At 46.9% G+C, this 27029-nt stretch overlaps 1 protein-coding gene across 2 annotated transcripts in view; it reads right to left on the reverse strand.

Moving 5' to 3' along the window:
• LOC119973878 (copine-9-like) overlaps nucleotides 1-27029 on the reverse strand; it is a 540456-nt gene that overhangs the window by 110851 nt on the left and 402576 nt on the right. For both annotated transcript variants that reach the window (XM_038812403.1, XM_038812402.1), the window contains 3 exons: nucleotides 13954-14057; nucleotides 6845-6949; nucleotides 4316-4357 (listed from right to left, as the gene is read on the reverse strand). In XM_038812403.1, the coding sequence (XP_038668331.1) occupies nucleotides 4316-4357; nucleotides 6845-6949; nucleotides 13954-14057 (251 nt within the window). The remainder of the gene's footprint in view (nucleotides 1-4315; nucleotides 4358-6844; nucleotides 6950-13953; nucleotides 14058-27029) is intronic.

A 27029-nucleotide genomic window follows, 5' to 3' on the forward strand; every position in this document is an offset into this window, starting at 1 on the left:
GCAACAAAGAGCTACCACATCACTGCCACGCTGTGCGAGGGGATGGGATTTCTGATCTCTGATGGAGCTGCGGTTCTATTTATAACAGTTACAGTTCAATGTCAAATACTTACAGACACAATCTCAGAAATCATTTTTTTTAAGGGATAATACCAACCTGGCATAGAGCAGGGTTGTCTGAAAGAAAATTGCTAGACACAAAATATGGGACATTATCATGTCGAGAGTTCTGCCATTAGTGTGTGCAACTTGTAACTTTGAAATAAGCAGAAAGGCATCAGTACTGCATTGTCAACAATGTGGTTCATTACTTAACCAGTGAAGAATCCAATGAGATTTGACTAAGCAATGATGTTGTCATGGTAAAGCAGTCTGCGAGACATGGCATGTTCAAATATAGACAATAGGTGACGTAATCACAATAACATGCAAACCACTGTCATCTGTACAAACTAAAAATGATACGAAGCAGAAGTATTGACAAAGTTCTCGCTGCGGTAGGTACTGCACCTGCTCACAGAGGGACACTTCCCAGTTGACCTGGCATTGCTGTTTCAGACCAGCCTGAAAACTCTCCAATGTGGCAACACTGCCATTTTTGGTGTAATCCATGGAGATGTTTGCAAGTCAGAATTTGAGGAGCGATGAGGGTAGATAGTCAGTGTCCTCATGTAAGGAAAACAGGTCAGTAGATCTGTGAAGTGGGAGACGGTCACAAATCCCAAGAATGGTGGAATCTATATTGCTTTATCAGGGGAGAGTGAGCTCAGAAAAGCTGTGTTGCAAATTGGATCGCTGCATCAAAAATGATCAAACAGTTACGTAAAGACTTCATACCATCAACTCATGTTTCTGCAGGCTTTTTGAGTGAAACAAAAGATGGATGAGTTAATTAGGGATGATAGTGTGGGATAGAACACAACTGCTTCAGATGATATGTTTGAGTTGGGATGGACAGTGTGGGCAACAGAGCTGTGACTTGGGAAGGATGTTGAGTTGAGCAGGAACTGTTACTTGATGGATGCACGATGAAATGGCCAAGCAGATGTTAGAAACAATATATTGCAAGATAGAACATTAATCAGACTTTAGAGACAACAAATTCTAAGATGAAGTGGAAGCAATTTTGGAGTGGCATAGAATAAGATGGAAAAAAAGCTGTATAGGGACCACATAGTTGGGACAGGAGCTGATGGTTGGGGAATGAGACCCGGTGGCCCCTCATATTTCATGCCTTGTCTTGGCAGCCTTCTGCCTCATGAGATGATGCTTTATACAGCTTACGACACAGAATAAAATGGAAGACAGCTTTCAATTGATGGCGGCCGGTAGGGGGTGAAGGTGGATGGTGGCGATTGTTGGAAAAGTCAGGATGGATTTGGAGTGATTAGTAAAGTGGCTTGCTGACCATAAAGATCATTTTGACAATGGGGGATGGTAGAAAGAAAATATGACATAAATTTTAAGGGTAAATAGTCATCTTTGACTTAAATCAAAATGCACAGTGACTGCAACAAGGAGGCCTAAGGGTCAAACTAAAATCATCTCAAGCGCAATTAGTGATAGGCAATAAATGTTGGCCTAGCTAGTGATGCCCGCAGCCCATCAAAGATTTCTAACATTCATCACATCTCCCTGGAATAGGTCAGGCAAACAGCAATCGCCAATCAGGCAACTTGTGTAGCTCTCCCTCCTGGAGGAAGCTTTATGCCCTCCTTCGAGAGGTGGAGACAATCGATAGGGCAGTGTGGGTGGGCCGACAGCATACAGCCGTGTGGAGCAGCCTTGTGGAACCAATGGTGCTCCTGCTCCTTCCAACTCGAAAAGGAAATGCAACCCAGACAGTTCTTGGGTTTTCTTTGGCTGCTCGAGATCCAAAAATGCTTGTCGGAGTTTGCAAGCTCTTACCAGGGAAAATTTTTTTTTTTAGCCACCTTGGTCTAAAAAGGATGCAGGAGCCTCATTTTAATCTTGAGATGAGGCCTGCGTTCATTCATTACACCAGCCTGGGCCACCCATAAAAAAAGGCCCCGACCGATTAAGCAGTGGTTTGAACGCTCATTGAGATTGGGTGAAGCCTGTGTGCTGCTATATTGATCATCACTGTGCCTATTTTAGGGCCATTGTAAGGGTGCCACATTGTTGAATTTAGTCCCAAGTGTCTGCTCCATGGCAAACACCACAATATGGCAGCTTTGAAGCAACATTTCTGGAAAATGTTGTTCCTTGGTGTATTGTGTACCATCCAGGATCAAATAAACCTTCAAAACCATAGAACACTCTTTCAAGTTGTTGAAAAAAAAGGGAATTTGAAAGATTTTTCATCGCTTCCAATAATTAAAGCATATTAAGCTTTGAACCACCAGGAACCAGAGGAGCGAATGAATGTATTATTGCATGACCCACTTATTACATGTGGTTATTTGTTTCATTTTTTTGAATAGCTTTCAAACACATTTCATGTAGTTTAACACAACAGGGAATTTGGGATACAGGAAACAGAAGCTTTTCAGACTGGAGGCTCAATGATTCCTTTGAATTCCTATCACTGGAACACAGCACAGTTCCTCCCCAATGATTCACTCAACAAACACAACTTTAATAGAATAGATATCACCACCAAGGCAGCTCACAGGCATTAAAATAAAATCATATTCTGTGTACTCGCATTTACATATTCCTAACAGGGAATGGGAAAAGTGTGGAATCTGCTTTCTGACATTTACTGGTACAATTGAAAAATATAAAAATTCGTCCCTCAAATCCTGTCACCACCTGTGGTAATTCTGAGCGCGTTTAGCCGTGCGTTTTCCTGCACTCGTTGGGCAACACATGACCATTCAACACAACTCGCTTTGAATAAGGGGCCTGAACGGGATCTCACGGCTGAGGCTGCACATAGCCCCATTTTTTACAATGCAGAGCTCTGCTCACCGCAACTCCCCGTTGTAGCGAGAGGTCGGGACGTCATTTTTAAAAGGGGTCCTGATCTCCGAGGTGTTGTGATCTGGATCCACCCACCATGGGCAGGATCCAGACTTGCACAGTTAACTGAGCTTTACAGCTCACTGCAGCTCACGTAACTATGTCGACGCTGGATCTAACCGGCTCCTGGGATTTACCGACCTCGGCGAGGAGACCCCAGCCAGGCTTTGTTTAGCACTGGTCCCCACAAACGGAAGCCAGGTGGAACGGTGCTTGTGGGGGTCTCCCAGGTGATCAGAGGGCCAAGGGTGGTTGATAACTGGGCAAGGTGGCCCCCCTAGAACTGCTGATGTTGCCCGGTACCTTGGCACTGCCAGCTTGGCATGCAAGCCGTGCCACCTGGGCACCATGGCAGTGCCACACTGGCATTTTGTCCCTAACTGGGGATCGGGCCCGGAGCTGCCTGTCCGTATGAGGTGAGTTGCGGGCGGCTCGAGGACCCTGAACAGGTGAGTTTGTTCGTGGGCAAATGGTCCAGGGTCACATCGGGAATCTGGAGGATGCCTCGTCCTGCACTGGCGAGCGGAGCTCCTCAGTACAGTAAATACGAATAAGTGCAGCCTCGGTGGGACGTTCCCCACTGAGGCCCGAAAGAAAAACAGAGTGCCATTCGATAGTTCTCCCATTGTTCGCTACAAGCACCAGGAATGACCCCTCTAATCCCACCCACAATGGACTCTGTTTTTCTTCATTATATCGCGCCCCATAAATCAATGTTCTTACCTGTCACCTTTCACAGTCAACTGGTACCATGGCAACCATCAGCTAGTAACAATCAGTTCATTAGGCACTAAGTGAAGTAATTACGTCAACTGCAAATGCTCCAACTATGCCTCAACATGAAATGAAAAATTAAAGAACCGGCAGCCAATGTTCTCATCAAAGGGCAAGTTTTCCTATTTTAAGAATCTCCCGAGAGCTAGGTATAACAACGTGAGTTAATGGAACAATTTTCTTCCTTTATTTGGTCATTGCATCCTCGTGGAGTGGTGGGACTTGCATTCTCCTTTTCTGAGCCACTGATGGGAGCGTCCCGCGCAGATACCAGGAGTAGAATGTAAACCAGGGAGAGATTCACCCCTTGACTTGTCCTGAGACAGCATCCAGTGGCTGCTTCCAGTTCAGTATTGATAACCCTCATCAGGTCAGTCACCTGCCTGCTCTCTGAAGGCAAGTCACTCATTCAGATGAATGGGAAAATGTTCTAACATATGGGCATGGACAGAAGAGGGCATTTGGTAAAATGATCAGGGGGTTAATTTTAAAGTATAAATAAATAGACAGATTTGCCTCTGTGACTACTATCCCCAGATTAAAGGTTCAACCTTACCTGCCATCCCGATCCCAGTCATAGACATCCACCTTCACTGTTCTAAAGAAGAAAGGCAAAAAAGGGGTGTGTCAGTAGATCCTGCTGTCTTCCACATCCGTATGTCTTGTAAAAAAGGTATTTAGTACATAAAACCAAATACATTCCCTGAAGCACAAACAACCAGGGCAAGGTTTGCAGTGGAAGCAATGCAAGGCTAACAGTGCTCACCTTTATTTACGTGGAAATCAGACAGCCACCTCTGACAGATGCACATATGAAATTAAACACAAAATCGGGAATCTACCCGCCTTGAGATGCCCTGCACTTACATGCGGCATGATAACGGTTCCTCACCACCTGACTTACCTTCAATTATATTGAACTATCTTAGGTTGCTATACTGATCTCAGAAATAGCAACTACACTCACCAGAAAACATTGGTGCTTGTTCATGCCAGTGTAACCACCCTTTTAATGGCACGAGAAGTCTTTAATTAGTAAAACTCATCGCTTATAGCACCAAAAATTAACTTGTACAATTGTGGAGTCTCATTCTATCAGGTTGTAATTATTATTTGAGATTTTAAAAATAAATATGTAAATTTCTGAAAAAGTTTTTTTTCTGGCCCTTTTATCTTGCTCGCTTAGTCCAATCTATCATTTCCTCTCTTCATTTTGCTTCCCGTAAGTAATTTGACACTGAGTCAATATTCCACCTAACACTTAGTTCAAACTCTGCACTGCTCATTAATGATTCTTCAGTCTAATTGGTTATGGAGTCATAGCTTCTTACCCTGTACGCACAGGACTCAATTGCACTGCAGAGTGCTGCTCCTTTTGCATCATTGGCAGACACGAACCTGCAGTCTAAAGCCAAAAAGGATTGCGGGCAAGTTCCCTAAAAGTGTTACCCTTGCTCTGCACTTCCCTACCAGAGGAAATAATTTTCCCTATGGACCCTATCGAATTCCTTAATCATCTTAAAATCTTGACTCTAATCATGCCTTAATCTTCGATACTCAAGGAAATACATGCCTAATCTATTCAATGTGCACAGCATATTTAACCAGGAAAGCAGTCAAAGGTATTTTATCACCGAATCACAGAACTGTTACAGCACAGAAGGAGCCCACCCACCCATTGTATCTGTACCGGCTCTCTGAATGAGCAATTCCCTTAGTGTTACTATCCCACCTTCTCCTCGTAACCCTGCATATTCTTCCCTTTCAGATAACAGCCTAATTCCCTTCCGAATGCTTCGAATGATCCTCCCTCCATCGCAACCGCAGGCAGTGAATTCCAGACACTAGCCGCTTGCTGCATGAGAACCTTTTTTCTCAAATCGATTTTACTTCCTTTGCCAATTACTTTAAATCTGCGTCGGCTCGTTCTCGATCGTTTCACACAAGGGGGCAGTTTTCTGCTATCCCCTCTGTACAGATCCCTCATGATTTTGAATACCTCCATCAAATCTCCTCCCAGACTTCTTTCCTCCAAGGAAAAGAATCAAACCTTTCCAATCTATTTTCGGGACTGAAGTTCCTCATCCCCAATGCCTTCACACCCTTCCTAAAATGCGGCTTAAGAAGAGAAACTGATGGCGCGCAATGGTGGAAGGGCAAGGAGAGCTGACTGAAAGAATGGCTGAACAGAGGAAAATTGTAAAGGTGTGTAGAGAAGTAGCAAGATGGAGCAGTTTGAGGACAGGGTCAACAGAGTTGGATTCAGACAACTTATGATAACTGATAGTGGAATGGGGGGAAAGGGGTTATGAACAGGAGGCCACATACCAGACTTGTATTTGTAACCTGCCTTTCAAACTCTCTGAATGTTCCAAAGAACATTCCAGCCAATGAGGTGCTTTTGAAGTGTAGTCACCTTTGCAATGTAAGAAACATGGCAGCCAATTTTTCGAACAACCATCTCCCACATGCAGTAATTTGATAATGACTTCATCACCTGTTGAAGTGGATTGCAAAATAGATAGTGGCCGGGCACCACAGAGGACTCGCATGCTTTTCTACGATCTCTTTACATCACTCTGAGAGGTTTAATGGCTCATCCAAAAGAAAACAGCTGTGACAATGACACACTCCTTCAGTATTGCACTGGAGTGTCAGCCTAAGCTTTTTGTGCTCAAGTCCCTGCAGTGGGACTTGACTCCACAATCTTCTGATTCAGAGGTGAGAGGTGCTACTGACAGATTCACAGTTTGGCAGGACTCTGACTGATCTGGGCTGGGGTATATGCTTTAGACAGACTGCGAGATAGGATGGAGTGATAGGATGGCAATTTGCAAAAAATGTGCAAGGGCTTTGAATTCAGCGCACTATCAGGAATAAATGGGTTTAGTGAAGATGTGGACGATGGGCGAGGAGAACAAAGCAAGGAGCAGGCAGTGGAGTTTTGGATGAATTGCAGTTTGTGAAGGGTGGACAATGGGGGCGGGTGAGAGAGACATTGAAGACAGTATTGCAGGGAAGCATGCAACATATTGTAAAGTGAATTATCATGCAGCAATAAGACTTGAGTGCCCCACACACTGACCTGTCATAGTCCCCATTACATAATGCTCGCACTGGAATGGTGAATGGCTGCCAGACTGGGTTCAGTGTATTCTTCACCACTTCTGTTTTGTGGCAAATGGTAAACCTGAGAGAGAGAGAGGAAGCATAGAGAAAGATACACAACAAGTGAAAGTAAACCTGAGAGAGAAGGGCAGAGAGACTGGTAGACAGAGACTAGAAGAAAGGTGTATGTACATGTTAGTAAACATGAGATAAGGTGCTAAAGATCTGACTGCAGTGGAGATTGCTGATAACAACGTAAAAGTATGGTCTAGAAATTCCTATATTAAAGGAGCGGGACAGTCAGTTTAACACCAATCCCTCCCAAAGGAGATAGCAGAAGAACATATAGATGAAACAATGAATAGCAGCATGGCTTTCAAAAGGAAAAACCTTACATGGACCCAGCCTTATTGATCCTTTTGAGGAGATAATAAAGATAGGTGTCAATGCTATTAGTCAGCATAACTTATGTGGATTTTGAAAAGACCTTCAATAAAATGCCCATAACAGACTTGTGAATAAGGTCAGAGAATGTGTAGCCATGGCACAAGTGGAAAAAGAGATTGCTAGTTGCCTCAATACAGAAAGCAGAGGGTGGGTGTGAAGGATAGCTATTCAGTATTGCAGGAGGTAGATAGCGGTGGTCCTCAAAGGTCAATGTGGGACCCAACGCTGTTCTCAATTTGCACGAATGATTTGGACTTTGGAACCAAAAACACAATTTCTAAATTTGCAGATGACACCAAAGTGTGGAGGAGATCATCAAAACTGAGGAGGACTGCCAAAAATGACTAGAGGACACAGTGCCGCACAGCGCCAGGGACCCGGGTTTGATTTCAGCCTTGGGTGACTGGTTTCAATTCTGACCTCTGGGGCGGGATTCTCCGACCCCCCTCCGGCTCGGAGAATCTCCGGGGGCCGGCATCAATCCCGCCCCCGCCGTGTCCAGAAGTCTCTGGCACCGGAGATTCGTCGGGGGCGGGAATCGCGCCGCACCGGTCGGCTGCCCCCCCCCCCCCCCGGCGATTATCCGGCCCGTGAAGGGCCGAATTCCCGCCGCTGTCATGCCGGTCCCGTCGGCGTGGATCAAACCACCTACCTTACCGGCGGGACCAGGCGGCGCAAGCGGGCTCCAGGGTCCTTGGGGGGGGGGGGGGGCACAGGGTGATCTGGCCCCGGGGGGGTGCCCCCACGGTGGCCTGGCCCGCGATCGGGGCCCACTGATCGGTGGGCGGGCCTGTGCCGTGGGGGCACTCTTTTCCTTCCGACTTCACCATGGTCTTCACGATGGCAGAGGCGGAAGTGACCCCCTCCCCTGCGCATGCGCGGGGATGACGTCAGCAGCCACTGACGCTCCGGCTCATGCCCGGACCTCCGCCGGCTGCGAAGTCCCTTCGGCCCCGGCTGGCGTGGTGCCAATGGCCGTTCCCGCCAGCCGGTGGGGCGCCAACCACTCCGGCGCGGGCCTAGCCCCTCAATGTTAGGGCTTGGACCCTAAAGGTGCAGAGACTTCCGCACCTTTGGGGTGCCCCGACGCCGGAGCGGTTCACGCCACTCCAACACGCCAGGACCCCCTGCCCCGCCGGGTGGGGGAGAATCCCGGCCCAGGTGACTGTCTGTGTGGAGTTTGCACATTCGCCCCTTGTCTGCGTGGCTTTCCTCCGGGTGCTTGAGTTTCCTCCCACAAGTCCAAAGATGTGCAGGTTAGGTGGATTGGCCATGCTAAAATTTCTCCTTAGTGTCCAAAATGTTCGGTGGGGTTACAAGGTTATGGGGATAGGACAGGGGTGGGCCTAGATATGGTGCTCTTTTGGAGGGCTGATGCAGACATGATTGGCAAAAGAGCCTCCTTCTGCACTGTATGGAATCTATGATTTCTATACATTAATAAACTTGAAGAATAGGCAAATAATTGGCAAATGAAGTTCAACACATATACATGTGATGCGCATAAAGAATAGGAAGGTCACTTATTACTTGGAATGTGCAAATCCCAGTGGCATAAAGGAACAAGAAGATCTCAGATTACAAATTCAGCAGTCATTGAAAATGGCACCATGACAAAGCAAAGCAAGAACCAAGCTTTATTTAGAGTCATAGAGTTTTACAGCACACTGTGCCTGTGGAACAGGATTAAAAGTTACGAATGTTCTGCTAAAAGCTGTATTGAACCTTGGCTAGAACACAGCAGGCCCACTTGAACTCATTGGTGAGATCCCTTCGTTCCTCATTTCTGTGTTCAAACTGATCCCATTGTTGCTCGAGTGAGGCTCATATCTTGCAGAGCATGTTACTATTTTGTAGAGAAGACATAAATACTTGCAGAGCAGAAATGAACTGTTCAACCATCAGACTTCAAGTTACGTCAATGGCTAGCCCTTTAAATTTTGGGGGGAAAAACTGCCAGAGAGTTGAAAAAGATCTGTGTTTGTAGCTACAATAGGTGTATGTTGACATAACCCTAAGTGCTATCAGTATAGTATTATTAGAACGTAGAACATAGAACATCCAGTGCAGAAGGAGGCCATTAGGCCTATCGAGTCTGCACCGCCCGACTTAAGTCCTCACTTCCACCCTATCCCTGTAACCCAGTAACCCCTCCTAACCTTTTTTGTACACTAAGGGCAATTTAGCATGGCCAATCCACCTAACCTGCACGTCTTTGGACAGTGGGAGGAAACCGTAGCACCCGGAGGTGTGTTTGTATAAGGGATTAAGTACTAGAGGGGAGTCATATGTACTGAATGGGCTTTTATTAATTAGTGTTTTTTTAACACAGTTAAGTGTGCATAGGCACTTAGAACTTTATTTTATTTCATTGCAGTATGGCTCCTGTTGTCTGCTCATGGTGGATACTGGGTGAGTTGGCATTGAGGCGATAAGGGGCATGCGGGTGGGAGGTGGATTCATGAGCTGGCATTGAGTTGCCATGGGGCTGTAAAACACTACGTGAATGTGTGGGAGTCATGAGTCAGCCCTAAGTTGACATAGGCTAGAGGGCCTAATATTTAAAAATACAGCTGGGACAAAGTCCCAAAGAACTGAGGCATTTAATCAGCCGGTCTCAGCACTCATCAGCCTCTGTGACTGCCTACGATCTGCATCCGTGGTGTGGCAGGGTCACCTTCAGCATGCATCTGCTCCCTCCACCTCCAGGAAGGAAAGATCCGGCCATGAGAGACATGTTTTGCTGAGATGGGTGCACTCGCCGGGATGTTGCTTGATTCTGTCCCTCTACAGCGGCAATTCTGGTCAAAAAGTGGTGAGAATGTGGGATGTGGAATTGTATTATATATTTGTTCAGTAATGTTATTAAAAGCATGGGTAAAGGTATATATATATCTGTTGCAGTTAATTTTTAAACCTCCAAGTTAATATACAGTCAGGCGTGTGTCTGCAAAAGATGCAATTAAGATGTCGTAAAGTGAGATAATCATTAATTCCAACCATGTACTTACTTAGAACGCATTGCCTAATGGAACTTTGCTATAATTACTGGAAATTCGCTGGAGAGTAAATAATTTAAGACATTGGGTTTATACTTAGGTAAGCAGGTCATGGGATCGGATTAGAATAGAGATGATGTAATTAATAGGAGGAGTCAGGACTGTCAGAATTTTTGGCAGTTTGATATAGGTTTGGCATGCTGCTGGGAGTTTTTAAGTTGAACAGCAGTTTTTGCCAAATGTTGTCAGGTTAAGCATAAGTCTGGCAAAGTCAGAAGGATGTACAGGCTGTCCCTGAAATGGTCTCTCTCTCTCTCTCTTATGAGGGGCATAGACAGAGTGGATAGTCAGAGAATTTTTCCCAGGGTAGAGGGGTCAATTACGAGGGGGCACAGGTTTAAGATGCGAGGGGCAAGATTTAGAGGAGATGTACAAGGTAAGTTTTTTACACAGAGGGGAGTGGATGCCTGGAACTCATTGCCGGAGGAGGTGGTGGAAGCAGGGACGATAGTGACATTTAAGGGGCATCTTGACAAATACATGAATAAGATTGGAGTAGAGGGAAACGGACCCCAGAAGTGTAGAAGATTTTAGTTCAGACGGGCAGCATGGTCGGCGCAGGCTTGGAGGGCCAAAGGGCCTGTTCCTGTGCTGTACTTTTCCTTGTTCTCTCTCTCCCCAAGCAGTCTTTCCAGGAAATCTCTACACAGGAGAATGTTTGCTAACTTTATTTACCAGTGGCTTTTGACCTGTAATGGGCTTTGCTTAATTGGAGATAGAGAAGGTATAAGTTAGTAGTTAAAGTAGATTCCTTTTATCATTTTAAAATTGTTTAACTGTCAATTGAAAAGCTATTTCCTGTGATGTTAATATGGTTGCTCCTGTGTCAATAATAAAGTTTGTTTGAATATAAAAGATCCTTATTCATTAGTGGAATCACTCCTGGGGAGCAGTATCCTTCCCTCACAATTTTACAAATTGGAAATATTGTCGGGGTCATGTCAAGTTTCCTAATATAAATTGGGGTCTGGTCCGGTACCATAACAGTGGAACTTGCAGCCTGAGGGGTTTGAGCGAATAGACGTATTTAAGAGGAAGCTAGATAAGCATAAGAGGGAGCAGGTGATAGAGATGCTGGTGTATTCAGATGAAAAATTACAGGAGGAAGCTCGAGTGAAGAATAAACATTTGCATGGACTGGTTATGCTGAATGGCCAATTTCTGTGTCGTCTATCCTGTGCAATTCCATTCGATTTTGGCATTCTTGGATGCAATCCCGTGATAAAGGGCTGACCATTCGGGACTGCGATGAGGAGAATTTTCTTCACTCATAGGGTTATGATTCGTAGGAATTCTGTATCCAGCGGGCTGTCGATGCTCCATGGTTGAATACTTTCAAAGATTGGACAGATATATTAATGGCCTGGTAGGAAATTAAGGGACATGGGGAGTGGGCAGGAAAATGGAGTTCGAGCCCGAGATCAGCCTTCATCCTAGTGAATGGTTGAACGGGCTCCATGGTCTACTCCTGCTCCTATTTCTTCCGTTCTTGTGTTTGAATGCAGAATGCCAACAGCCTGCACTCAAATGGGGAAGTTCGAGGAGCCTGGATTATCTGGGCTGAGAACGATTGATATGATCATGAGGGTCTAGAGGAGAAATACGCCTCCGAGTGTGACCGAGAAGGGCTGGCAGACTGGGAAGGAACATTGCGTCCCCTGCAGTATTGTCAGCTGAACCTCAGAGTGTGACTGGCCCGGAGGTGGAGGGGGTTTTGGTGGTAGGAGCTCAGTGATTGGCTGGGATAGGGTTGGGGGCGCCTTGAGGGTGGAATTGGGGGTGATGTCAGAGTTGAGCACTTACACTTTTTTTCATTTGCCGTTGCTTAATGCTGGTTTTCCTGAAGTATTCAGTATATATCGGCTACCGCAAGCGCGAGCCAAAATGGCTAGAGGAGGAAAAGCGGATATGTTAGGGCTGATAGTTCCCCCATGTTAATGGCCTAATGCTTCCTTCTGTTGTAGATAAATAGCCCCTCTTGTTTCCACCTTACCAAAATGATGTGTCATGTGGCGCCCACCAAAATTGTGCACCTCTGGTGCAGACGCCATTTTGGACACATAACTGCACCTGTAGTATTGAAAAACCAGGCACTACAAAGCTGAATCTCGAATCCATTCATTATGTTGTTACATAAAGGCAGCACATCAACCTCCCCCTCAGCAATAGGAGACTTGAGCAAGAGAGAGCGAGAGAGAGAGAGAGAGAGAGGGAGTGTTAATATATTGATAGTACGGTTGAGATCTAATAGTCAACCTGAGAGATAAAGCACGGTGATAATATACCGACAGAGTGAAATAAAGGGTAAACCTGACAGCATTAAAGACAGAGATAATAAAGCTGACAAGATGTAGGGACAGATATAGTGAGGGAATACCTGAGAAAAAGAGAGAGGTAGAGTGACAGTAACATCGATGAAAAGAGATTTATGGAAAAGGTGATATTAAAACAAATGTGAAATACTGGGTACAGTAAACCTGAGAGAATAAAATGTAGAAAGAAAGAGAAAAAAACACAAAGACAGTGAAATTCAGCCACTCTAATTTCACGTGAATCGAAGCTGCTTGGATTATATAAACATTTCATCAGGAGGAAGGTACAAATTGGTGACTAAACAATAGCATCGCATTGATGTTATGTCCTATAAATTAACTGAAGGCCTATTTCAGGGCGATGGGAAAAGAGTGCGGAGTGGGATTGATTGGATGGGGTCAGTTGCGGGGCACCATCGCCTACAGAAATCCCCACGTCCCGGGGGTGGGGGAGAGTAGAGTAGGAGGGATAAATAGGCGGGTAGTGTCTATGAGAGAGGAGCGGGCTTGTTGGTTTGATTGAGGCATTGGTTTTACGTTGGTGTTTACATATTTTGTTTTTTTTTTCTGTTTGTTATCTGTAACTGTTTACAATGCCGAAAAATACCTCAATAAAATTGTTTGTTAAAGAAATAAAGAAATCCCCTCGTCACGCGTGCATCTCCTCTGGAGACCTTGTGAGATATCTAGCCAAATTGTTAATCAGCGTTCCCAAGATATATCCCCAAAAGACTATTTAAATGGCTCACTGAGTTTACAGATTGAGTAGCTGAGTCATACAGATCAGAAAGGGTCCCAGGGTCGACCATGATCTGTTTTGAGTCAGTTTATCTCAGCCAGGAAGGCAGTTCAGGCACCACAGGAGTGGTTATCCAGGGAACCTGCTGGAGGTGTTCCTGTGAAGGTATCAGATGAAGGCAGCAATGTGCTTGGCAATGATAAGCCCAGCAGTTCAATAGATGTCTATTCTTACATATTAAGAATGGTCACTTGGGAAAATTACTGGATGGTGAAAAGCACAGGCAGAGCAATGCCAGATAGAAGTTGATATCTGAAGGAAAGCACAAGGGAATGGCAGGAAAGGGGGAATTGTTTTTTTAAGACCCAGCTTCCAAATTCACTCATAATTATGTCTGGATAAACCTCTTTCCCTGTCTGTTTTTGATGGTTATCAGCCTATTTTGGTCAGCCAGTTAGGTTTAAAGTGTGCAGAGGCTAATTTGAAAAGTGTAGCAGAAATAATTAATCAGTTCCATGCAATTACTTACGTTCCATCTTCATTGCTCCGGTAGAAGACCAAAAATGGATCAGATTTCCCAAAGAAATCTTTTTTGTCCAGCTTATTAGCACAGAGCTGCATGGTTGCAATGTCCTGTAAAGCACAAGATCTCTTATTAAAAAAATGATTGGCATAGTATTTAAAGCACAGAAACACATACAAGATAGACACACGTAGATGGAGGTGCAAAAATAATAGGAATTTAAATGTGCTTCCGATGTCGAGTCTGTTGCTGCAGGCAGTCCTCACAGGTTGCTTACGGATCCAAGTCACTGGCTAGATTGCTAATGAGGATTGGCTGGAAATAACATTCAGTCAGAACTCCCAGGCTGTAGGACTCCCTTTGGGGAGTCACTTTACCTTTTAGTAAACTGGGCCTTCACTCAAAGAATCCACCTCAGGATTGTTTACTTCTTATTTTTTACAACTTCCACCACCAGAATTACTACAGCCCTCCTGAACAGAGTTACCCACATGAAGTTTTAAAAGGGTTCTAAACAACTGTTCCTGTTTGCATTTGGTGCTGGACTTGATTCTCTTTGCTGGCTGAGGAGAGGGAAAGGTCTTTACTTTGGATCTTCAAAAAAAAATCCATTAGATTAGAGAGAAATCGGATCTGTGACCGCCTCCCCCCCCCCCCCCCCCCCCACCCCCCCACCCCCAAGCTTCTGATCTAAAACAAAACTGAAAGTAAGATGAATCCTTCCTGGCTCTGCAGAACATTCCAGAATGGTCAGCACCAATCAGCATTGTGTATCAGCAAAGGGACAGCAATTTGAAACAGTCCACTGGCCAACAATCAAGTCCAGCAAGAGGTGTCATCACTGATCTCCCTTGAATCTGCTGATATGAAATATAAACGGCTCTTTGCAACCTGCCTTGCCTGAGGTCACAGGTCAATCCTTAGGTTACCAGATACTCAAATTAAAAGTGCAGTTCTTCTTAAAGGCATAGGTCCCATTAGTTATCCAGGTACAACAATTGAAATAGCAAAATAACAGAAATTAAAAGTGAAAAACAAGGGACAGACAGGGATTAACAGGAGGATCCTTACAGTTTTTGGTACTTTTGTGATCACCAGTTGCAGAATTTTAACCTAGTTTAATTCATTGAATTTAAATTCTCCAACTGCAGGTCAAAATTTAAGCTCTTGTCCTTCATGTAGAAAGTTGTGGCTTCCTAAAATCACCTATGTCAAGGAATTCCAATAAAGGCAATTTATTCCTAAGCTCAACAGCTACGTACAGTACCTGTGCTCTGCCCAAAATCCTGAGGATCACTTCCACCCTCCTGCCACGTGACCTCCTATGTAGCCGTGTCACCACATTCTAACGTGACCACTCGGTCTACTTGTTCCACGTTTAGTCGGGACACCCAATAGCATGAGATGTTATAGTGCGTGCAATAAGAAACTATGTTGAGACATGCAATTAAACATACTGACAATGCACAACTATTTACATATATGCAAAAGCACGTATTATACTGCAGCAACGGGTACATAGTCTATCGTGTGTCCTTCTCCCTCCCCCCAACTTTTCTGTTCAAAAGAAAGATGAACTCCAAATGTCAGTTCTAGGCTAAGTGGTAATAAAGTCCTGGAATCATGTGTTCAGCCTGCTCAGGGACCCTGAGCATGTGATTACACCAGTTGGTGGTGTTGTAACTTGTCTGCAACGAGTGTCTTTACTGATGGCAACATGGGCGCTTCATCTGTGTGTCAATCTGATACAGAATTTGCTGTATGACCTCGGTCGGAGTCTGCATGTCTGCTGGTGCAGGGGCTGGTGCCATAAACCGGATGATTGAAGGGCTGTGTTATCGCTTGGTGCTGATTCTGATACTCGCAGAAGGTGATGCCAATTGTGCACATCGTGGGCACAGTCTGAGGCTCCCTCATAACTGTTACTGTATACCACTGCCACTGGTTATGGCCACTTGCGGTCTGAATCCTGACCATTGGAACAGGTGTAGAGGGTCGAGTCTGTGGGCATCTTGACAATAGTGTGTTTTGCTTCTCAGTCTGTGTTGCTGAAGGGCATCATTCACGTTGGTTTCAAGTTTAGGCTGCAGCAGAGCCTTAGCAGTAGAAATTGTGGTCCTGGTACATCTGGAACAAAGTTGTGTTGATGAGGGCAGGCCCTGTTGTGATAGATATCTCAGGCTGATGAATGCAGCATAGTAGTCTGTACAACCCCGTGCATATTTCTAGAAGATGCTTTGCTGTCTGTGAAAGTTGTGAAATTCAGCGGTGAAGAATGGCGTTGTCTATCAGTAGTCTCTGTGGGATGCCGTGTGTGGCAAAGTGTCTCTTAAACTTGAAGATTATTGTTTTACTCATCATGTTTGGCAGGTAGTTGAGTTCAAAGCACCTGGAATGCGAATCAACTAAGACTAAGGATTCAGCGGCCCCACTGTGCCCAGCGCAGAGCTGGTTGCAACGGGTGAATTGTGTGCGGGCCCCAAATTGAACTCCATGCTGGGTGCCTGGCCGATTGTGATTCACACGCTGGTAAGCTCAGCATGAAAACATGATGATGCGGCTACATAAGAGGTTACATGGTGGGAGCGGGGGAGTTAGCCCCGGTATCATGGGCAGAGCACAAATATTGTCCAAAGCTGTTGAGTTTAGGAATAAACTACCTTTGTTGGAAGGGGTTGATGTCTGTGATCCAAGGAATCTACAACATTCTACATGGTGTCAGAAGTTGGCAGTGTGGCACAAGAAATTGGCCGCGATGACCCTCTCGCCTTTGATGAAAACATTTCATTTCATTTTTCATTTCATTGCAGATAAATGGGAATCGTTCTAGAAGGAGTAGCGTATTTACTGCCATGCTGCATTGTCTGAGAAGTCGCAAAAAGTGCAGGCTTATACCTTATTAAACCTTAGCGGCTCCGAGGCCATTGAAAGATTTGTGTAATTTGTTTACCAGACAGAGGAGGAAAAAGTTGACCCCAAGATTATCTGGAAACAATTGCAGAACATTTGTCTTAAGTAAAAAAAACATAATTCTTGACGGACTTGAGGAAGGCATAGACATTATGGTCACGACGGCGCGAAACGGGCACGAGGACGACCGATTCTGTCCCCCACAGGGGGCCAGCACAGCGATGGAGCGGTTCACGCCGCTCCAGCTGATGCACGATCAATTGCACGAAAGACTCAGATTGGTACAACTGTGGCTTTATTACAGTCAGTTGCGTGGCTCCTACTGCAGCTGGCAAAATGGCTGATCAGAAGGAGGACACGCATATTTATACGGCTCCTTGTGGGCGGAGCTAGCCGTCAGGGGCTACCGGTGAACCTGTAGTGCAGGTCCTACCTTACATCTCCTAATACAGGTGCACACAGTGGTTCACCACACCAGCCTCCCTTCCCTGCTCCAAATGGGCGCCGCGCCAACCCGCGCATGCGCAGTTGGGCTGCGCCAACCTATGCATGCGCAGGGGACTTCTTCAGCGCGCCGGCCCTGACTCAACACGGCGTTGGTGTTCAGGGGCCGGCCGCGCAACAAAGTAGGTCCGGGGTGGGGGAGAGGCCGGCCCACCGATCGGTGGGCCCGGATCACGGGCCAGACCCCATCGGAGGCCCCCCCGGTGAAGGAGCGCATTTCCCCGCCCCACAGGCCACCCCCAGACCCTTCGAGCAGAGTTCCCGCCGGCAGCGACCAGGGGTGAATGATGGGACTCTGTCGTATCCGCGCGGCCCATCCGGGCTGGAGAATCGGCGGCCCTGCCGATTCCAGCGGCCCGTGGCCGGCACTGCGTCAAACATGTCAAATGGCGCCGATTCTCCGTACCTCAGAGAATCGCGCGCCGGCGTCGGGGCCCGGCGCGGGGCTCGGAGAATCGCCCCCTAGGCTTCTGTAGCAAATTTTGTGTAATATTTTGTTGACATTTATTCTATGGACCCATTTAGTTTCTGTTCTACTATCATATAAAGTTTCTATTGTATCATCATATATGGGCAGCATGGCAGCATAGTGGTTAGCACAATTGCTTCACCGCTCCAGGGTCCCAGGTTCAATTCCCGGCTTAGGTCACTGTCTGTGCGGAGTCTGCACGTTCTTCTCGTGTGTGTTTGGGTTTCCTCCGGGTGCTCCGGTTTCCTCCCACAGTCCAAAGATGTGCAGGTTAGGTGGATTGGCCATGCTAAATTGCCCTTAGTGTCCAAAATGGGTTACTGGGTTATATGGATAGGGTGGGGGTGTGGGCTTGGGTAGGGTGCTCTTTCCAAGAGATGGTGCAGACTCGATGGGCCGAATGGCCTCCTTCTGCACTGTAAATTCTATGATCTATGATTTATGAAAACTTATACTTATCTTTTACCTGGAGAAAGCGTGCACAGTAAGCGCGCACCGCACATGCGTGATTATGTAGGAGATCGGTCTCACATACCAGCAGCTATGAACCACGCCAATCAGGGTGGCAGGATAAAGCAATTTCCCAATGGGGATTGGAACAAAAAATCAGGCTCAAGAAGTAGTAAAGTGAGAGATTTACAAGTGTCATACACACAAATCTTTAAACATAGGAAGTCAAGTTGATAAAGCTGTTAAAAATCAATAGGATCTTAGATTTTAAGAATGGGGACATGAACGCAGAGAACTCCACAAATCATTGGCTAGGCTACAACTCGTATCTTGCTGAGGAAAGATGTCAATGCCACAAAGAGGGGACAGAAAATGTTCACAGAGGTGATACCTGAGATGAGAGGCTTTAGCTAAGATATGAATAGTGAAGAATGATTACCCCCGGTCAGTGAGTCACTAACGATGAGTTGGAGGGCACATAATTCAAATCATCACCCAAAGCCTAAGGGGAGAGGTTAGCTGAGAATTTGTTTACTTTACTGAGAGGATTGCTAGGGTATGGAATGCACTAGCAAAAAGAATCCACAACTTTGGAAGGGAAAGTGGGTGAAGATTTTATAATAAAAAATAAAGGGATGCCTAGAAAGGGTAAGGCAATGCGACTAAATGGATAACTCTTAAAAAAGGCATGGGCAAATGGCCCTCAATTATATAATACCATGATAATTCCAAAGGCAGAGAAAGCAAGAGATCAAAATCAGCATCGGTATAAGAGGGTACGAAAAAGCGATGTATAAAGATTCTTGGAGTGAGCATTTGAAAGCATGAAATGCTTTCTGGTTTGTTGCAATTGTTGTCATTGGGATTTTCAGTGTAGAACATAGAACATAGAACACTACAGCGCAGTACGGGCCCTTCGGCCCTCGATGTTGCGCCGACCTGTGAAACCATCTGAAGCCTATCTGACCTACACTATTCCATTTTCATCCATATGTCTATCCAGTGACCACTCAAATGCCCTTAAAGTTGGCGAGTCTACTACTGTTGCAGGCAGGGCGTTCCACACCCCTACTACTCTCTGAGTAAAGAAACTGCCTCTGACATCTGTCCTATATCTATCACCCCTCAATTTAAAGCTATGTCCCCTCGTGTTGGTCATCACCATCCGAGGAAAAAGACTCTCACTGTCCACCCTATCTAACCATCTGACTATCTTATATGTCTCTATTAAGTCACCTCTCAGCCTTCTCTTCTCTAACGAAAACAACCTCAATTCCCTGAGCCTTTCCTCGTAAGACCTTCCTTCCATACCAGGCAACATCCTAATAAATCTCCTCTGAACCCTTTCCAAAGCTTCCACATCCTTCCTATAATGTGGTGACCAGAACTGCACGCAGTACTCCAGGTGCGGCTGCACCAGAGTTATGTACAGCTGCAGCATGACCTTGTGGTTCCGAAACTCAATCCCCCTGCTTATAAAGGCTAGCACACCATATGCCTTCTTAACAGCCCTATTAACCTGGGTGGCAACTTTCAGGGATTTATGTACCTGGATGCCGAGATCTCTCTGTTCATCTACACTACCAAGAATCTTGCCATTAGCCCAGTACTCTGCATTCCTGTTACTAAATGATAGTTCCATGCAAAATACTTTCTGCAAAGACAAACCCATAATTACCTTATGCCACTATCGGCATCTTCTTTAGTCCTGAATGCGGCCATTAACACTCCCTTTGTGTTGTGTCCATGACATCGTTGTCAATCTCGCCTTAGCTCCAATCTATCCCTGACCTTCTACTCTGCTCTACCTCCTCCACCCCTCCCTTTCCCCCCAACTATAAATTCCATCACATTTCTATCCCTCTTCAGCTCCGAGGAAGAGCCACACGGACTCAAAACAAGAACTTGGTTCCTCTCGGCACAGAGACAGCCAGACCTGCTGAGTTTATCCATCGTTTTCTGCTTTTATTAATGTACAGAGCTATAGGTTGTGAAAACCTATCAAATACTCCCATCTGGGTTTAGGTGTTAAACTGGAAATAAACCTCCCAACAACATGTTATACGGTAAAATTAATTTTCTTCCAATCCAAGTGAAGGACGGGACTACTGTGTGAAGTAAATAAAAGGAGGTGATAATTGGATTATTATGCAATGGGAAATGGTATCTAATGAACTGGAATCAATGATTCAGGAAAAGGCTGCATCTTGAGAGGAATTATTAATTATTAGTCATAGAATTTAAAACAACTCTTACAAAAATAGTTCAGATAGGCAGGATATTTCTCTACATATCAAGCTAATGCCACGTTAATCAGTAAATGTCTAAATAATGCATTGTGTGTGATTATTATAGAGGTTATAGCCATTAAGAAAATAGGTTAAAATGTTCTCAGTTTTCTGCTGGAACAGAGGAGGCTAAAGTGCGAACCTAACAGAACATTAATTTTTTAATTTTGAAAGGATTTAAGAGGCTAAATAGTGAAAAGATGCCTTGAATTGGTTGGCATATCAGTGGCAATTGACACTGGCTCCGGATAATCATGTGAAGAATGAAGGGGGAAGTTGAAAATATTTCACTCCCACAGAGAGTGGGTGCAATTTAACCACCTCATTTTGCCCGGCGCGGATCTGGGTGCGCTGGTTAAATGGCGAGCAAGGCCAAAATTGAGGCGCAAATCAGTTTGCTATCTAACAAGCTAGAAAGCATCGAATGTGGGGCGGGTGTGAGGTGTTAGCTAATGATTGGTGTGTGGGAGGGGGGGTGTGCATGGGGGGGGGCGGAGTTGAGGGGTGGCAGGTGGAACTGATGTCAGACCATATGACATAGGAGCAGAATTAGGCCACTCGGCCCATCAGGTCACTCTCCATTCAATCATGACTGATATGTTTCTCATCCCCATTCTCCTGCCTTCTCCCTGTAACCCCGATTCCCTTTATTAATCAAGAACCTATCTATCTCTGTCTTAAAGACACTCAGTGATTTGGCCTCCAAAGCCTTCAAAATACTAAAACAGATCCTCCAGAAGAGAATATTTAACAGTGTAAAGATTCCACAGATTCACCACCCTCTGGCTGGATAAATTTCTCATCATTTCTGTTTTAAAGGATCGTCCCTTTAGTCTGAGATGGTGTCCTCTGGTTCTAGTTTTTTCCTACTAGTTCAAACATCCTCTCTATGTCTACTCTATCCAGGCATCGCAGTATCATGTAAGTTTTAATCAGATCCCCACTCATCCTTCTAAACTCCAACGAGTACAGACCCAGAATACTCAGCTCCTCATATGACAAGCTCTTCATTCCAGGGATCATTCTTGTGAACCTCCTCTGGACCCATTCCAAGGCCAGCACATCCTTCCTTAGATACGGGGTCTAGAACTACTCACAATACTCCAAATGGGGTCTGACCAGAGCCGTATACAGCTTCAGGAGAGAGATGGTTACTTACCCTTGCAGCTCGGTAGAGGTCTTTTGGTCTTCTTCTGACATTGGACATTGGTCCTCCTGGTCATGCTGCCCGCACTGACAGCTGTTGCCACTGCCTCCCAGGTGGCATTGCTGACCCTGCTGCTGGCCCCCCTGACACCTCAGAGAACAGGATGTCCCATCTTTCATCGATGGCATCAAGAAGCCTGATCAGGTCAGCATCCCCAAAACGAGGAGCAGGTCTGTGCGCTGCCATGCGTGTATGTTGACTGTGAGTGAGTGGTGATCGAGTTAAAAAACAGCTCCTCCTTGTTAGCGGCGAGACACTGAGGTGTACGTCTGGCAAATCCGACGGCGAGACAGCCAGTAATGGCGAGAAAATCGAGGGGGCTTATTTCCGGCACTCAGTGTCGTTAATGTTGGCCACTATCTCACCAACGTGGCCATCGAGAACCGCCCTGCCAATCGTGCCCAAAATGCCACTTAGAAGCCTATCTATTAAATCTCGCCCAGGGTTATTAGAATGCGTAACTATAGCAGCAGATACATTAGGGGTGAATTTAATACCCAAGAGAAAATCTGCAAAGTCTCACATTCCTTAACGTGCAATTCTGAGTTTGTGAGCAGAATACCTGTCAAACACTGCAAATATGCAGATCGGGCTCCAATATGTTCATCGGGGTTGATTGCTACTTTAACCAGCTCGGGGAAGCCACTGAATACAGAGACAGTTCATGAAGTCCATGGAAACAGGGGGAGCTGTTTTTGGACGTGTTCGGCCTTTTGCATTCAGCAGTATGCTGAAAGAGCAACATGTACGATTACCAACATGAACGCACTTCAGGGGTAGTGCTCCCTGTGTTTTCCTAACACCACAATAACTCCCTTTGACATTATTGAGCACAAATGTGAGTTACTTTGAAGGTGGCAGGAGGAAATTCCTTTCTCTTGAAGTCACTTTGGTCTGCTCTGTCTGATCTCAGCAGCTGACCCATACAGATTGCAAGAGCATCTGTCAGATCTTGGAGTTGTTACGCAGTCTCGACTCTATCTTTGATTTTCACTCTCTGGCTGCATGCTACTTTTATATTTATTCTGAAGTCAATAAAATATTAATGGGAGAGCAGACATGAACTACTTCTTAACCTCTGGGAAATGTTCCAACAATATCTGAGCCCTTCGTACAAAATGTTTGACGTCATTCACGGGCTTTAAGTGTTGCACCATCACGCTCTCTTCCATCCTCAATCAACACTGAGCGCCCAGAGGGTCAGGCTAATGAAACACAACAGCTTGGGAGAACTGCATCTTGATACTCTCTGCTGCAGATTGGGAGACTCATCTCATTAGCTACTGAAGGGGAATTATATATGTAATTGAAAAACATCACAATCAAATCAAATCAGCATCAGGCAGGCATTATTCATTGAAGCTAACAGAATCTCTGCAAGACGGGAGCAAGCTTCATTTTTTTTTGATTTTTGAAAGGTTTGCCAATCAGAGAAGGAGATGAACAAATTGCCCAGAAGGTGTGGCTTCCCTTTCATGGAACTCCCGGCACACAGAAGTGGCGCTGAATCTTTACATCCTCGGTAGCAGGTCTCTTCCTCGCCCGCCGGCTGCCACAATTTTTCCCAGCTTCCCAATTTACCCCTCTTGTCCCAGGTTTCCTTAACTGCGTTCCGGCTTCTGAAACCACGGCCTTGATTTTCCAGCCCCGTCGCTTTGTCCTTTTGGCGGGCCCGGAAGATTCCGGTGGTGGGCGGGGCACCCCGGCCCAGGTCTATGCGCTCACCACTCTGCTGTCGCCGTGAGATACCAAACGTTCTCTCCTGGAGATTACGATGTTGGCACAAAAACAGATTTCTCACCTTGATGAACCACAGAAGAAAATCAAAAATGGGGTAAACATTGGCCAAAAGTTATTTCCTCGTCACCAAACTGTCAGAGAGGAAAATCACTGTTGTGTTTCGAGGAATTTCTTCTACTTCCAACATGATCGGTAAAATAACCATTTTTCAAACAATCTAGAATATTTTTGATTGGGATTCTAAGAACAGATCCAAGTCAGTGAAACTTGGAAGGAATTTTAACCCCGCAAACCAAGTGGGATAGGGGGTGAGGTTAAGGGAGGGGGGAAGGGGTGTGAGGGGTAGGGCAAGTGTAGGGGAATGTGGCAATCACTCAGGTGGGGCACGATTCTCCGACCCCCCGGCGGGCCGGAGAATCGGCAGGGGGGGGCTATGGGAATCGCACCGTGCCTCCCCGACCCCGGGACGCCATTCTCCCGCCCGTGAAAAAACGGGCAGGCGCGCATGGCGCAGGGCCGCACGCAAATCACCCCAAACGGCCGTAGCGCGAGTCCCGCCGGCGATGTTTTAACATGCACCGGGCCAGCGGGACCTCGAGGTTGAAGGGTCGGTCCGGGGGGAGGCCCTCTGTAGTAGCCTGGCCAAGGATAGGGGCCCACTGATCAGCAGGCTGGCCTCTTTGGCTGTGGACTTCTTTTCTTCCGCGCCGGCTCCTGGATCCCTGCGTCATTTGACGTCGGGGCAGGCAGGGGATGACAGCCAGTGCGCATGAGCTAGTCGGCACCAGCCCAACTGCGCATGCGCGAACCCTGCGGCGCCGGGTCGGCACCAGGACCAGCAGCTGGAGCGGCATGGGCCGCTCTAGTACCCTGCTGGCCCCCCCAGGACCCGAGAATCGGGTCTCGGAACCGGCGCCACCGTAAAGTACTCCCATTTTGGCACCGGCACTCTGGCGCCAGACCAGAGAATCGCAGCCGTGATTTCTCGGTTGAGGATGGAGGAGCGGCCTTTTTAGGTGGACCTGGATTTTAGGGGAGCTTGGTGGGCAGGGAGAGATGTGAGTTAGGTGGGGGTGGTGGACATTAACAGAGGAAGATTTCAGAAACCCCCGGTCAGGATAGTAACGTGGAATGTGCGGGGAGCTGAATGGTCCAGGTGTTTGCACACTTAAAAATGTTTGATGGCAGATGTGGTCTTCCTTCAGGGGACACACCTGTGCATGAAGGACCAAACGTGGCTCAGAAAGGGATGGGTGGGTCAGTGGTTCCACTTGGGGTTTGACTCCCAGGTCAAGGGGGGGTTGTGATCCTGTTCAGTAAATGGATGGTATTTGTGGATGTCAGGGAGGTGTGGGACCGGGGAGGGAGGTTCATGATGGTGAGTGGTGTATTGGCGGGGGCGGCAGCTGACAATGGGGGGCGATTTCAATTGTGTGTTAGACCCAATGATGGATAGGTTGACCCTCAAGTCAGTGGCCAGGTCGGGTATAGCGAAGGAGCTGGGGGTATTTATTAATGAGATGGGGGAAGTGGGTGTTGGATTCGTGGAGGTTTAGGCATCCGGGAGAGAGGGATTTTTCCTTCTTCCCCCATGTACAGCGGGTGTAATAATAATAATCTTTATTAGTGTCACAAGTAGGCTCACATTAACACTACAATGAAGTTACTGTGGGGGGGGGGGGGGGGGGGGAAGTTAAATCTTACAAGGTCCATAGGGACAAAGTTGAGAGACAGGGGTTGGTGGATGCCATTGCTGATGTGGACCGATGGTACACGGTGGCCCCGACTAGGGAGCTCTTTCTCAGAACTGAAGAAATTACAGGGTGTGGTAGTCACTACTGTTGGATTATATTGTATATATGGGTTTTACCGTAAGGCCCCTGTACTACAGGTACGGGGGTAGATCCCTGCCTGCTGGCTCCACCCAGTAGGCGGAGTATTAAATGTGTGTGCTCTCCGAACAGCAGCCATTTTGTCAACTGCTGTCGGAGGCCACACATCTCTGTGTAATAAAGCAGGCAGGCCCGTGGCATTCTTTTCCCGCGCCTTCCATGACTCCGAAATTTGGCACTCCTCCGTCGAAAAGGAGCCCCAAGTGACGGTTGAAGCTGTGCGACATTGGAGGAGAGCCGGCAGGAGATTCACTCTCCTCACTGACCAACGGTCGGTTGCCTTCATGTTTAACAACACACAGCGGGGTAAGATCAAAAATGATAAAATCTTGAGGTGGAGGATCGAGCTCTCCACCTACAATTACGAGATTTTGTATCGCCCCGGTAAGCTCAACGAGCCCCCCGATGCCCTGTCCCGAGGTACAGGTGCCAGCGCACAAATGGACCGACTCCAGACCCTGCATGACAATCTCTGTCACCCAGGAGTCACCCGTTTTTACCACATCATTAAGGCCCGCAATCTGCCCTACTCCATCGAGGAAGTCAGGGCTATCACCAGAGACTGCCAGGTCTGCACTGAGTGTAAACCAAACGTCTACCGGCCAGACTGTGTGCACCTGGTGAAGGCCTCCCGCCCCTTTGAACGCTTCAGTGTGGACTTCAAAGAGCCCCTCCCCTACACCGACCACAACACGTTCTTTCTCAGTGTGGTCGACGAATATTCCCGATTCCCCTTTGCCGTCCCATGCCCCGATATGACGTCTGCCACCGTCATCAAAGACCTCAACACCATCTTCGCTCTGTTCGGTTTCCCCGCCTACGTCCACAGCGACCGGGGATCCTCATTTATGAGCGATGAGCTGCGCCAGTACCTGCTCAACAGGGCATTGCCTCGAGCAGGACGACCAGCTACAACCCCTGGGGAAATGAGCAGGTGGAGCGGGAGAATGAGACGGTCTGAAGGACCGTCCAGCTGGCCCTACGGTGCAGGAATCTCCCGGCCAACCGCTGGCAGGAGGTGCTCCCCGACGCACTTCACTCTATTTGGCCGCTCCTGTGCACCGCGACTAATGAAACCCCCCATGAAAGTCTCTTTGCCTTCCCCAGAAAGTCCACCTCCGGGGTTTCGCTCCCAATGTGGCTGGCAGCTCCAGGACCCGTTCTCCTTTGTAAACACATGCGACTCCACAAGGCGGACCCGTTGGTTGAGAGGGTACAGCTACTCCACGCCAACCCGCAGTACGCCTACATAGCGTACCCCGACGGCCGCCAAGACACAGTCTCCCTCAGGTACCTGGCACCAGCAAGGTCCCCCCCCCCGCCCGAGCGCCACCCTCCCTTCCCCCGCGCACCCCCCTCCGCTCCAGGACAATCCGTCCTCCCCTTGCTCCCACCCGGTGATGAAGAGGATTTTGACACGCTCCCGGAGTCACCGAAGACCAAGCCGATGCCTGAGTCGCCACCAGCACTGCGGCGCTCTCGATGACAGATCAAGGCGCCTGATCGTCTACATTTGTAACTTTCTCTGTAATTTATAAAGCAATCTGTATGTATATAGTTTCCCACCACCCCTGCTGGACTCATTTTTAAAAGGGGGTGAATGTGGTAGTCACCACTGTTGT

The sequence above is a fragment of the Scyliorhinus canicula genome, chromosome 11 (genome assembly GCF_902713615.1).
Source record: "Scyliorhinus canicula chromosome 11, sScyCan1.1, whole genome shotgun sequence".
NCBI classification, from domain to species: Eukaryota; Metazoa; Chordata; class Chondrichthyes; order Carcharhiniformes; family Scyliorhinidae; genus Scyliorhinus; species Scyliorhinus canicula.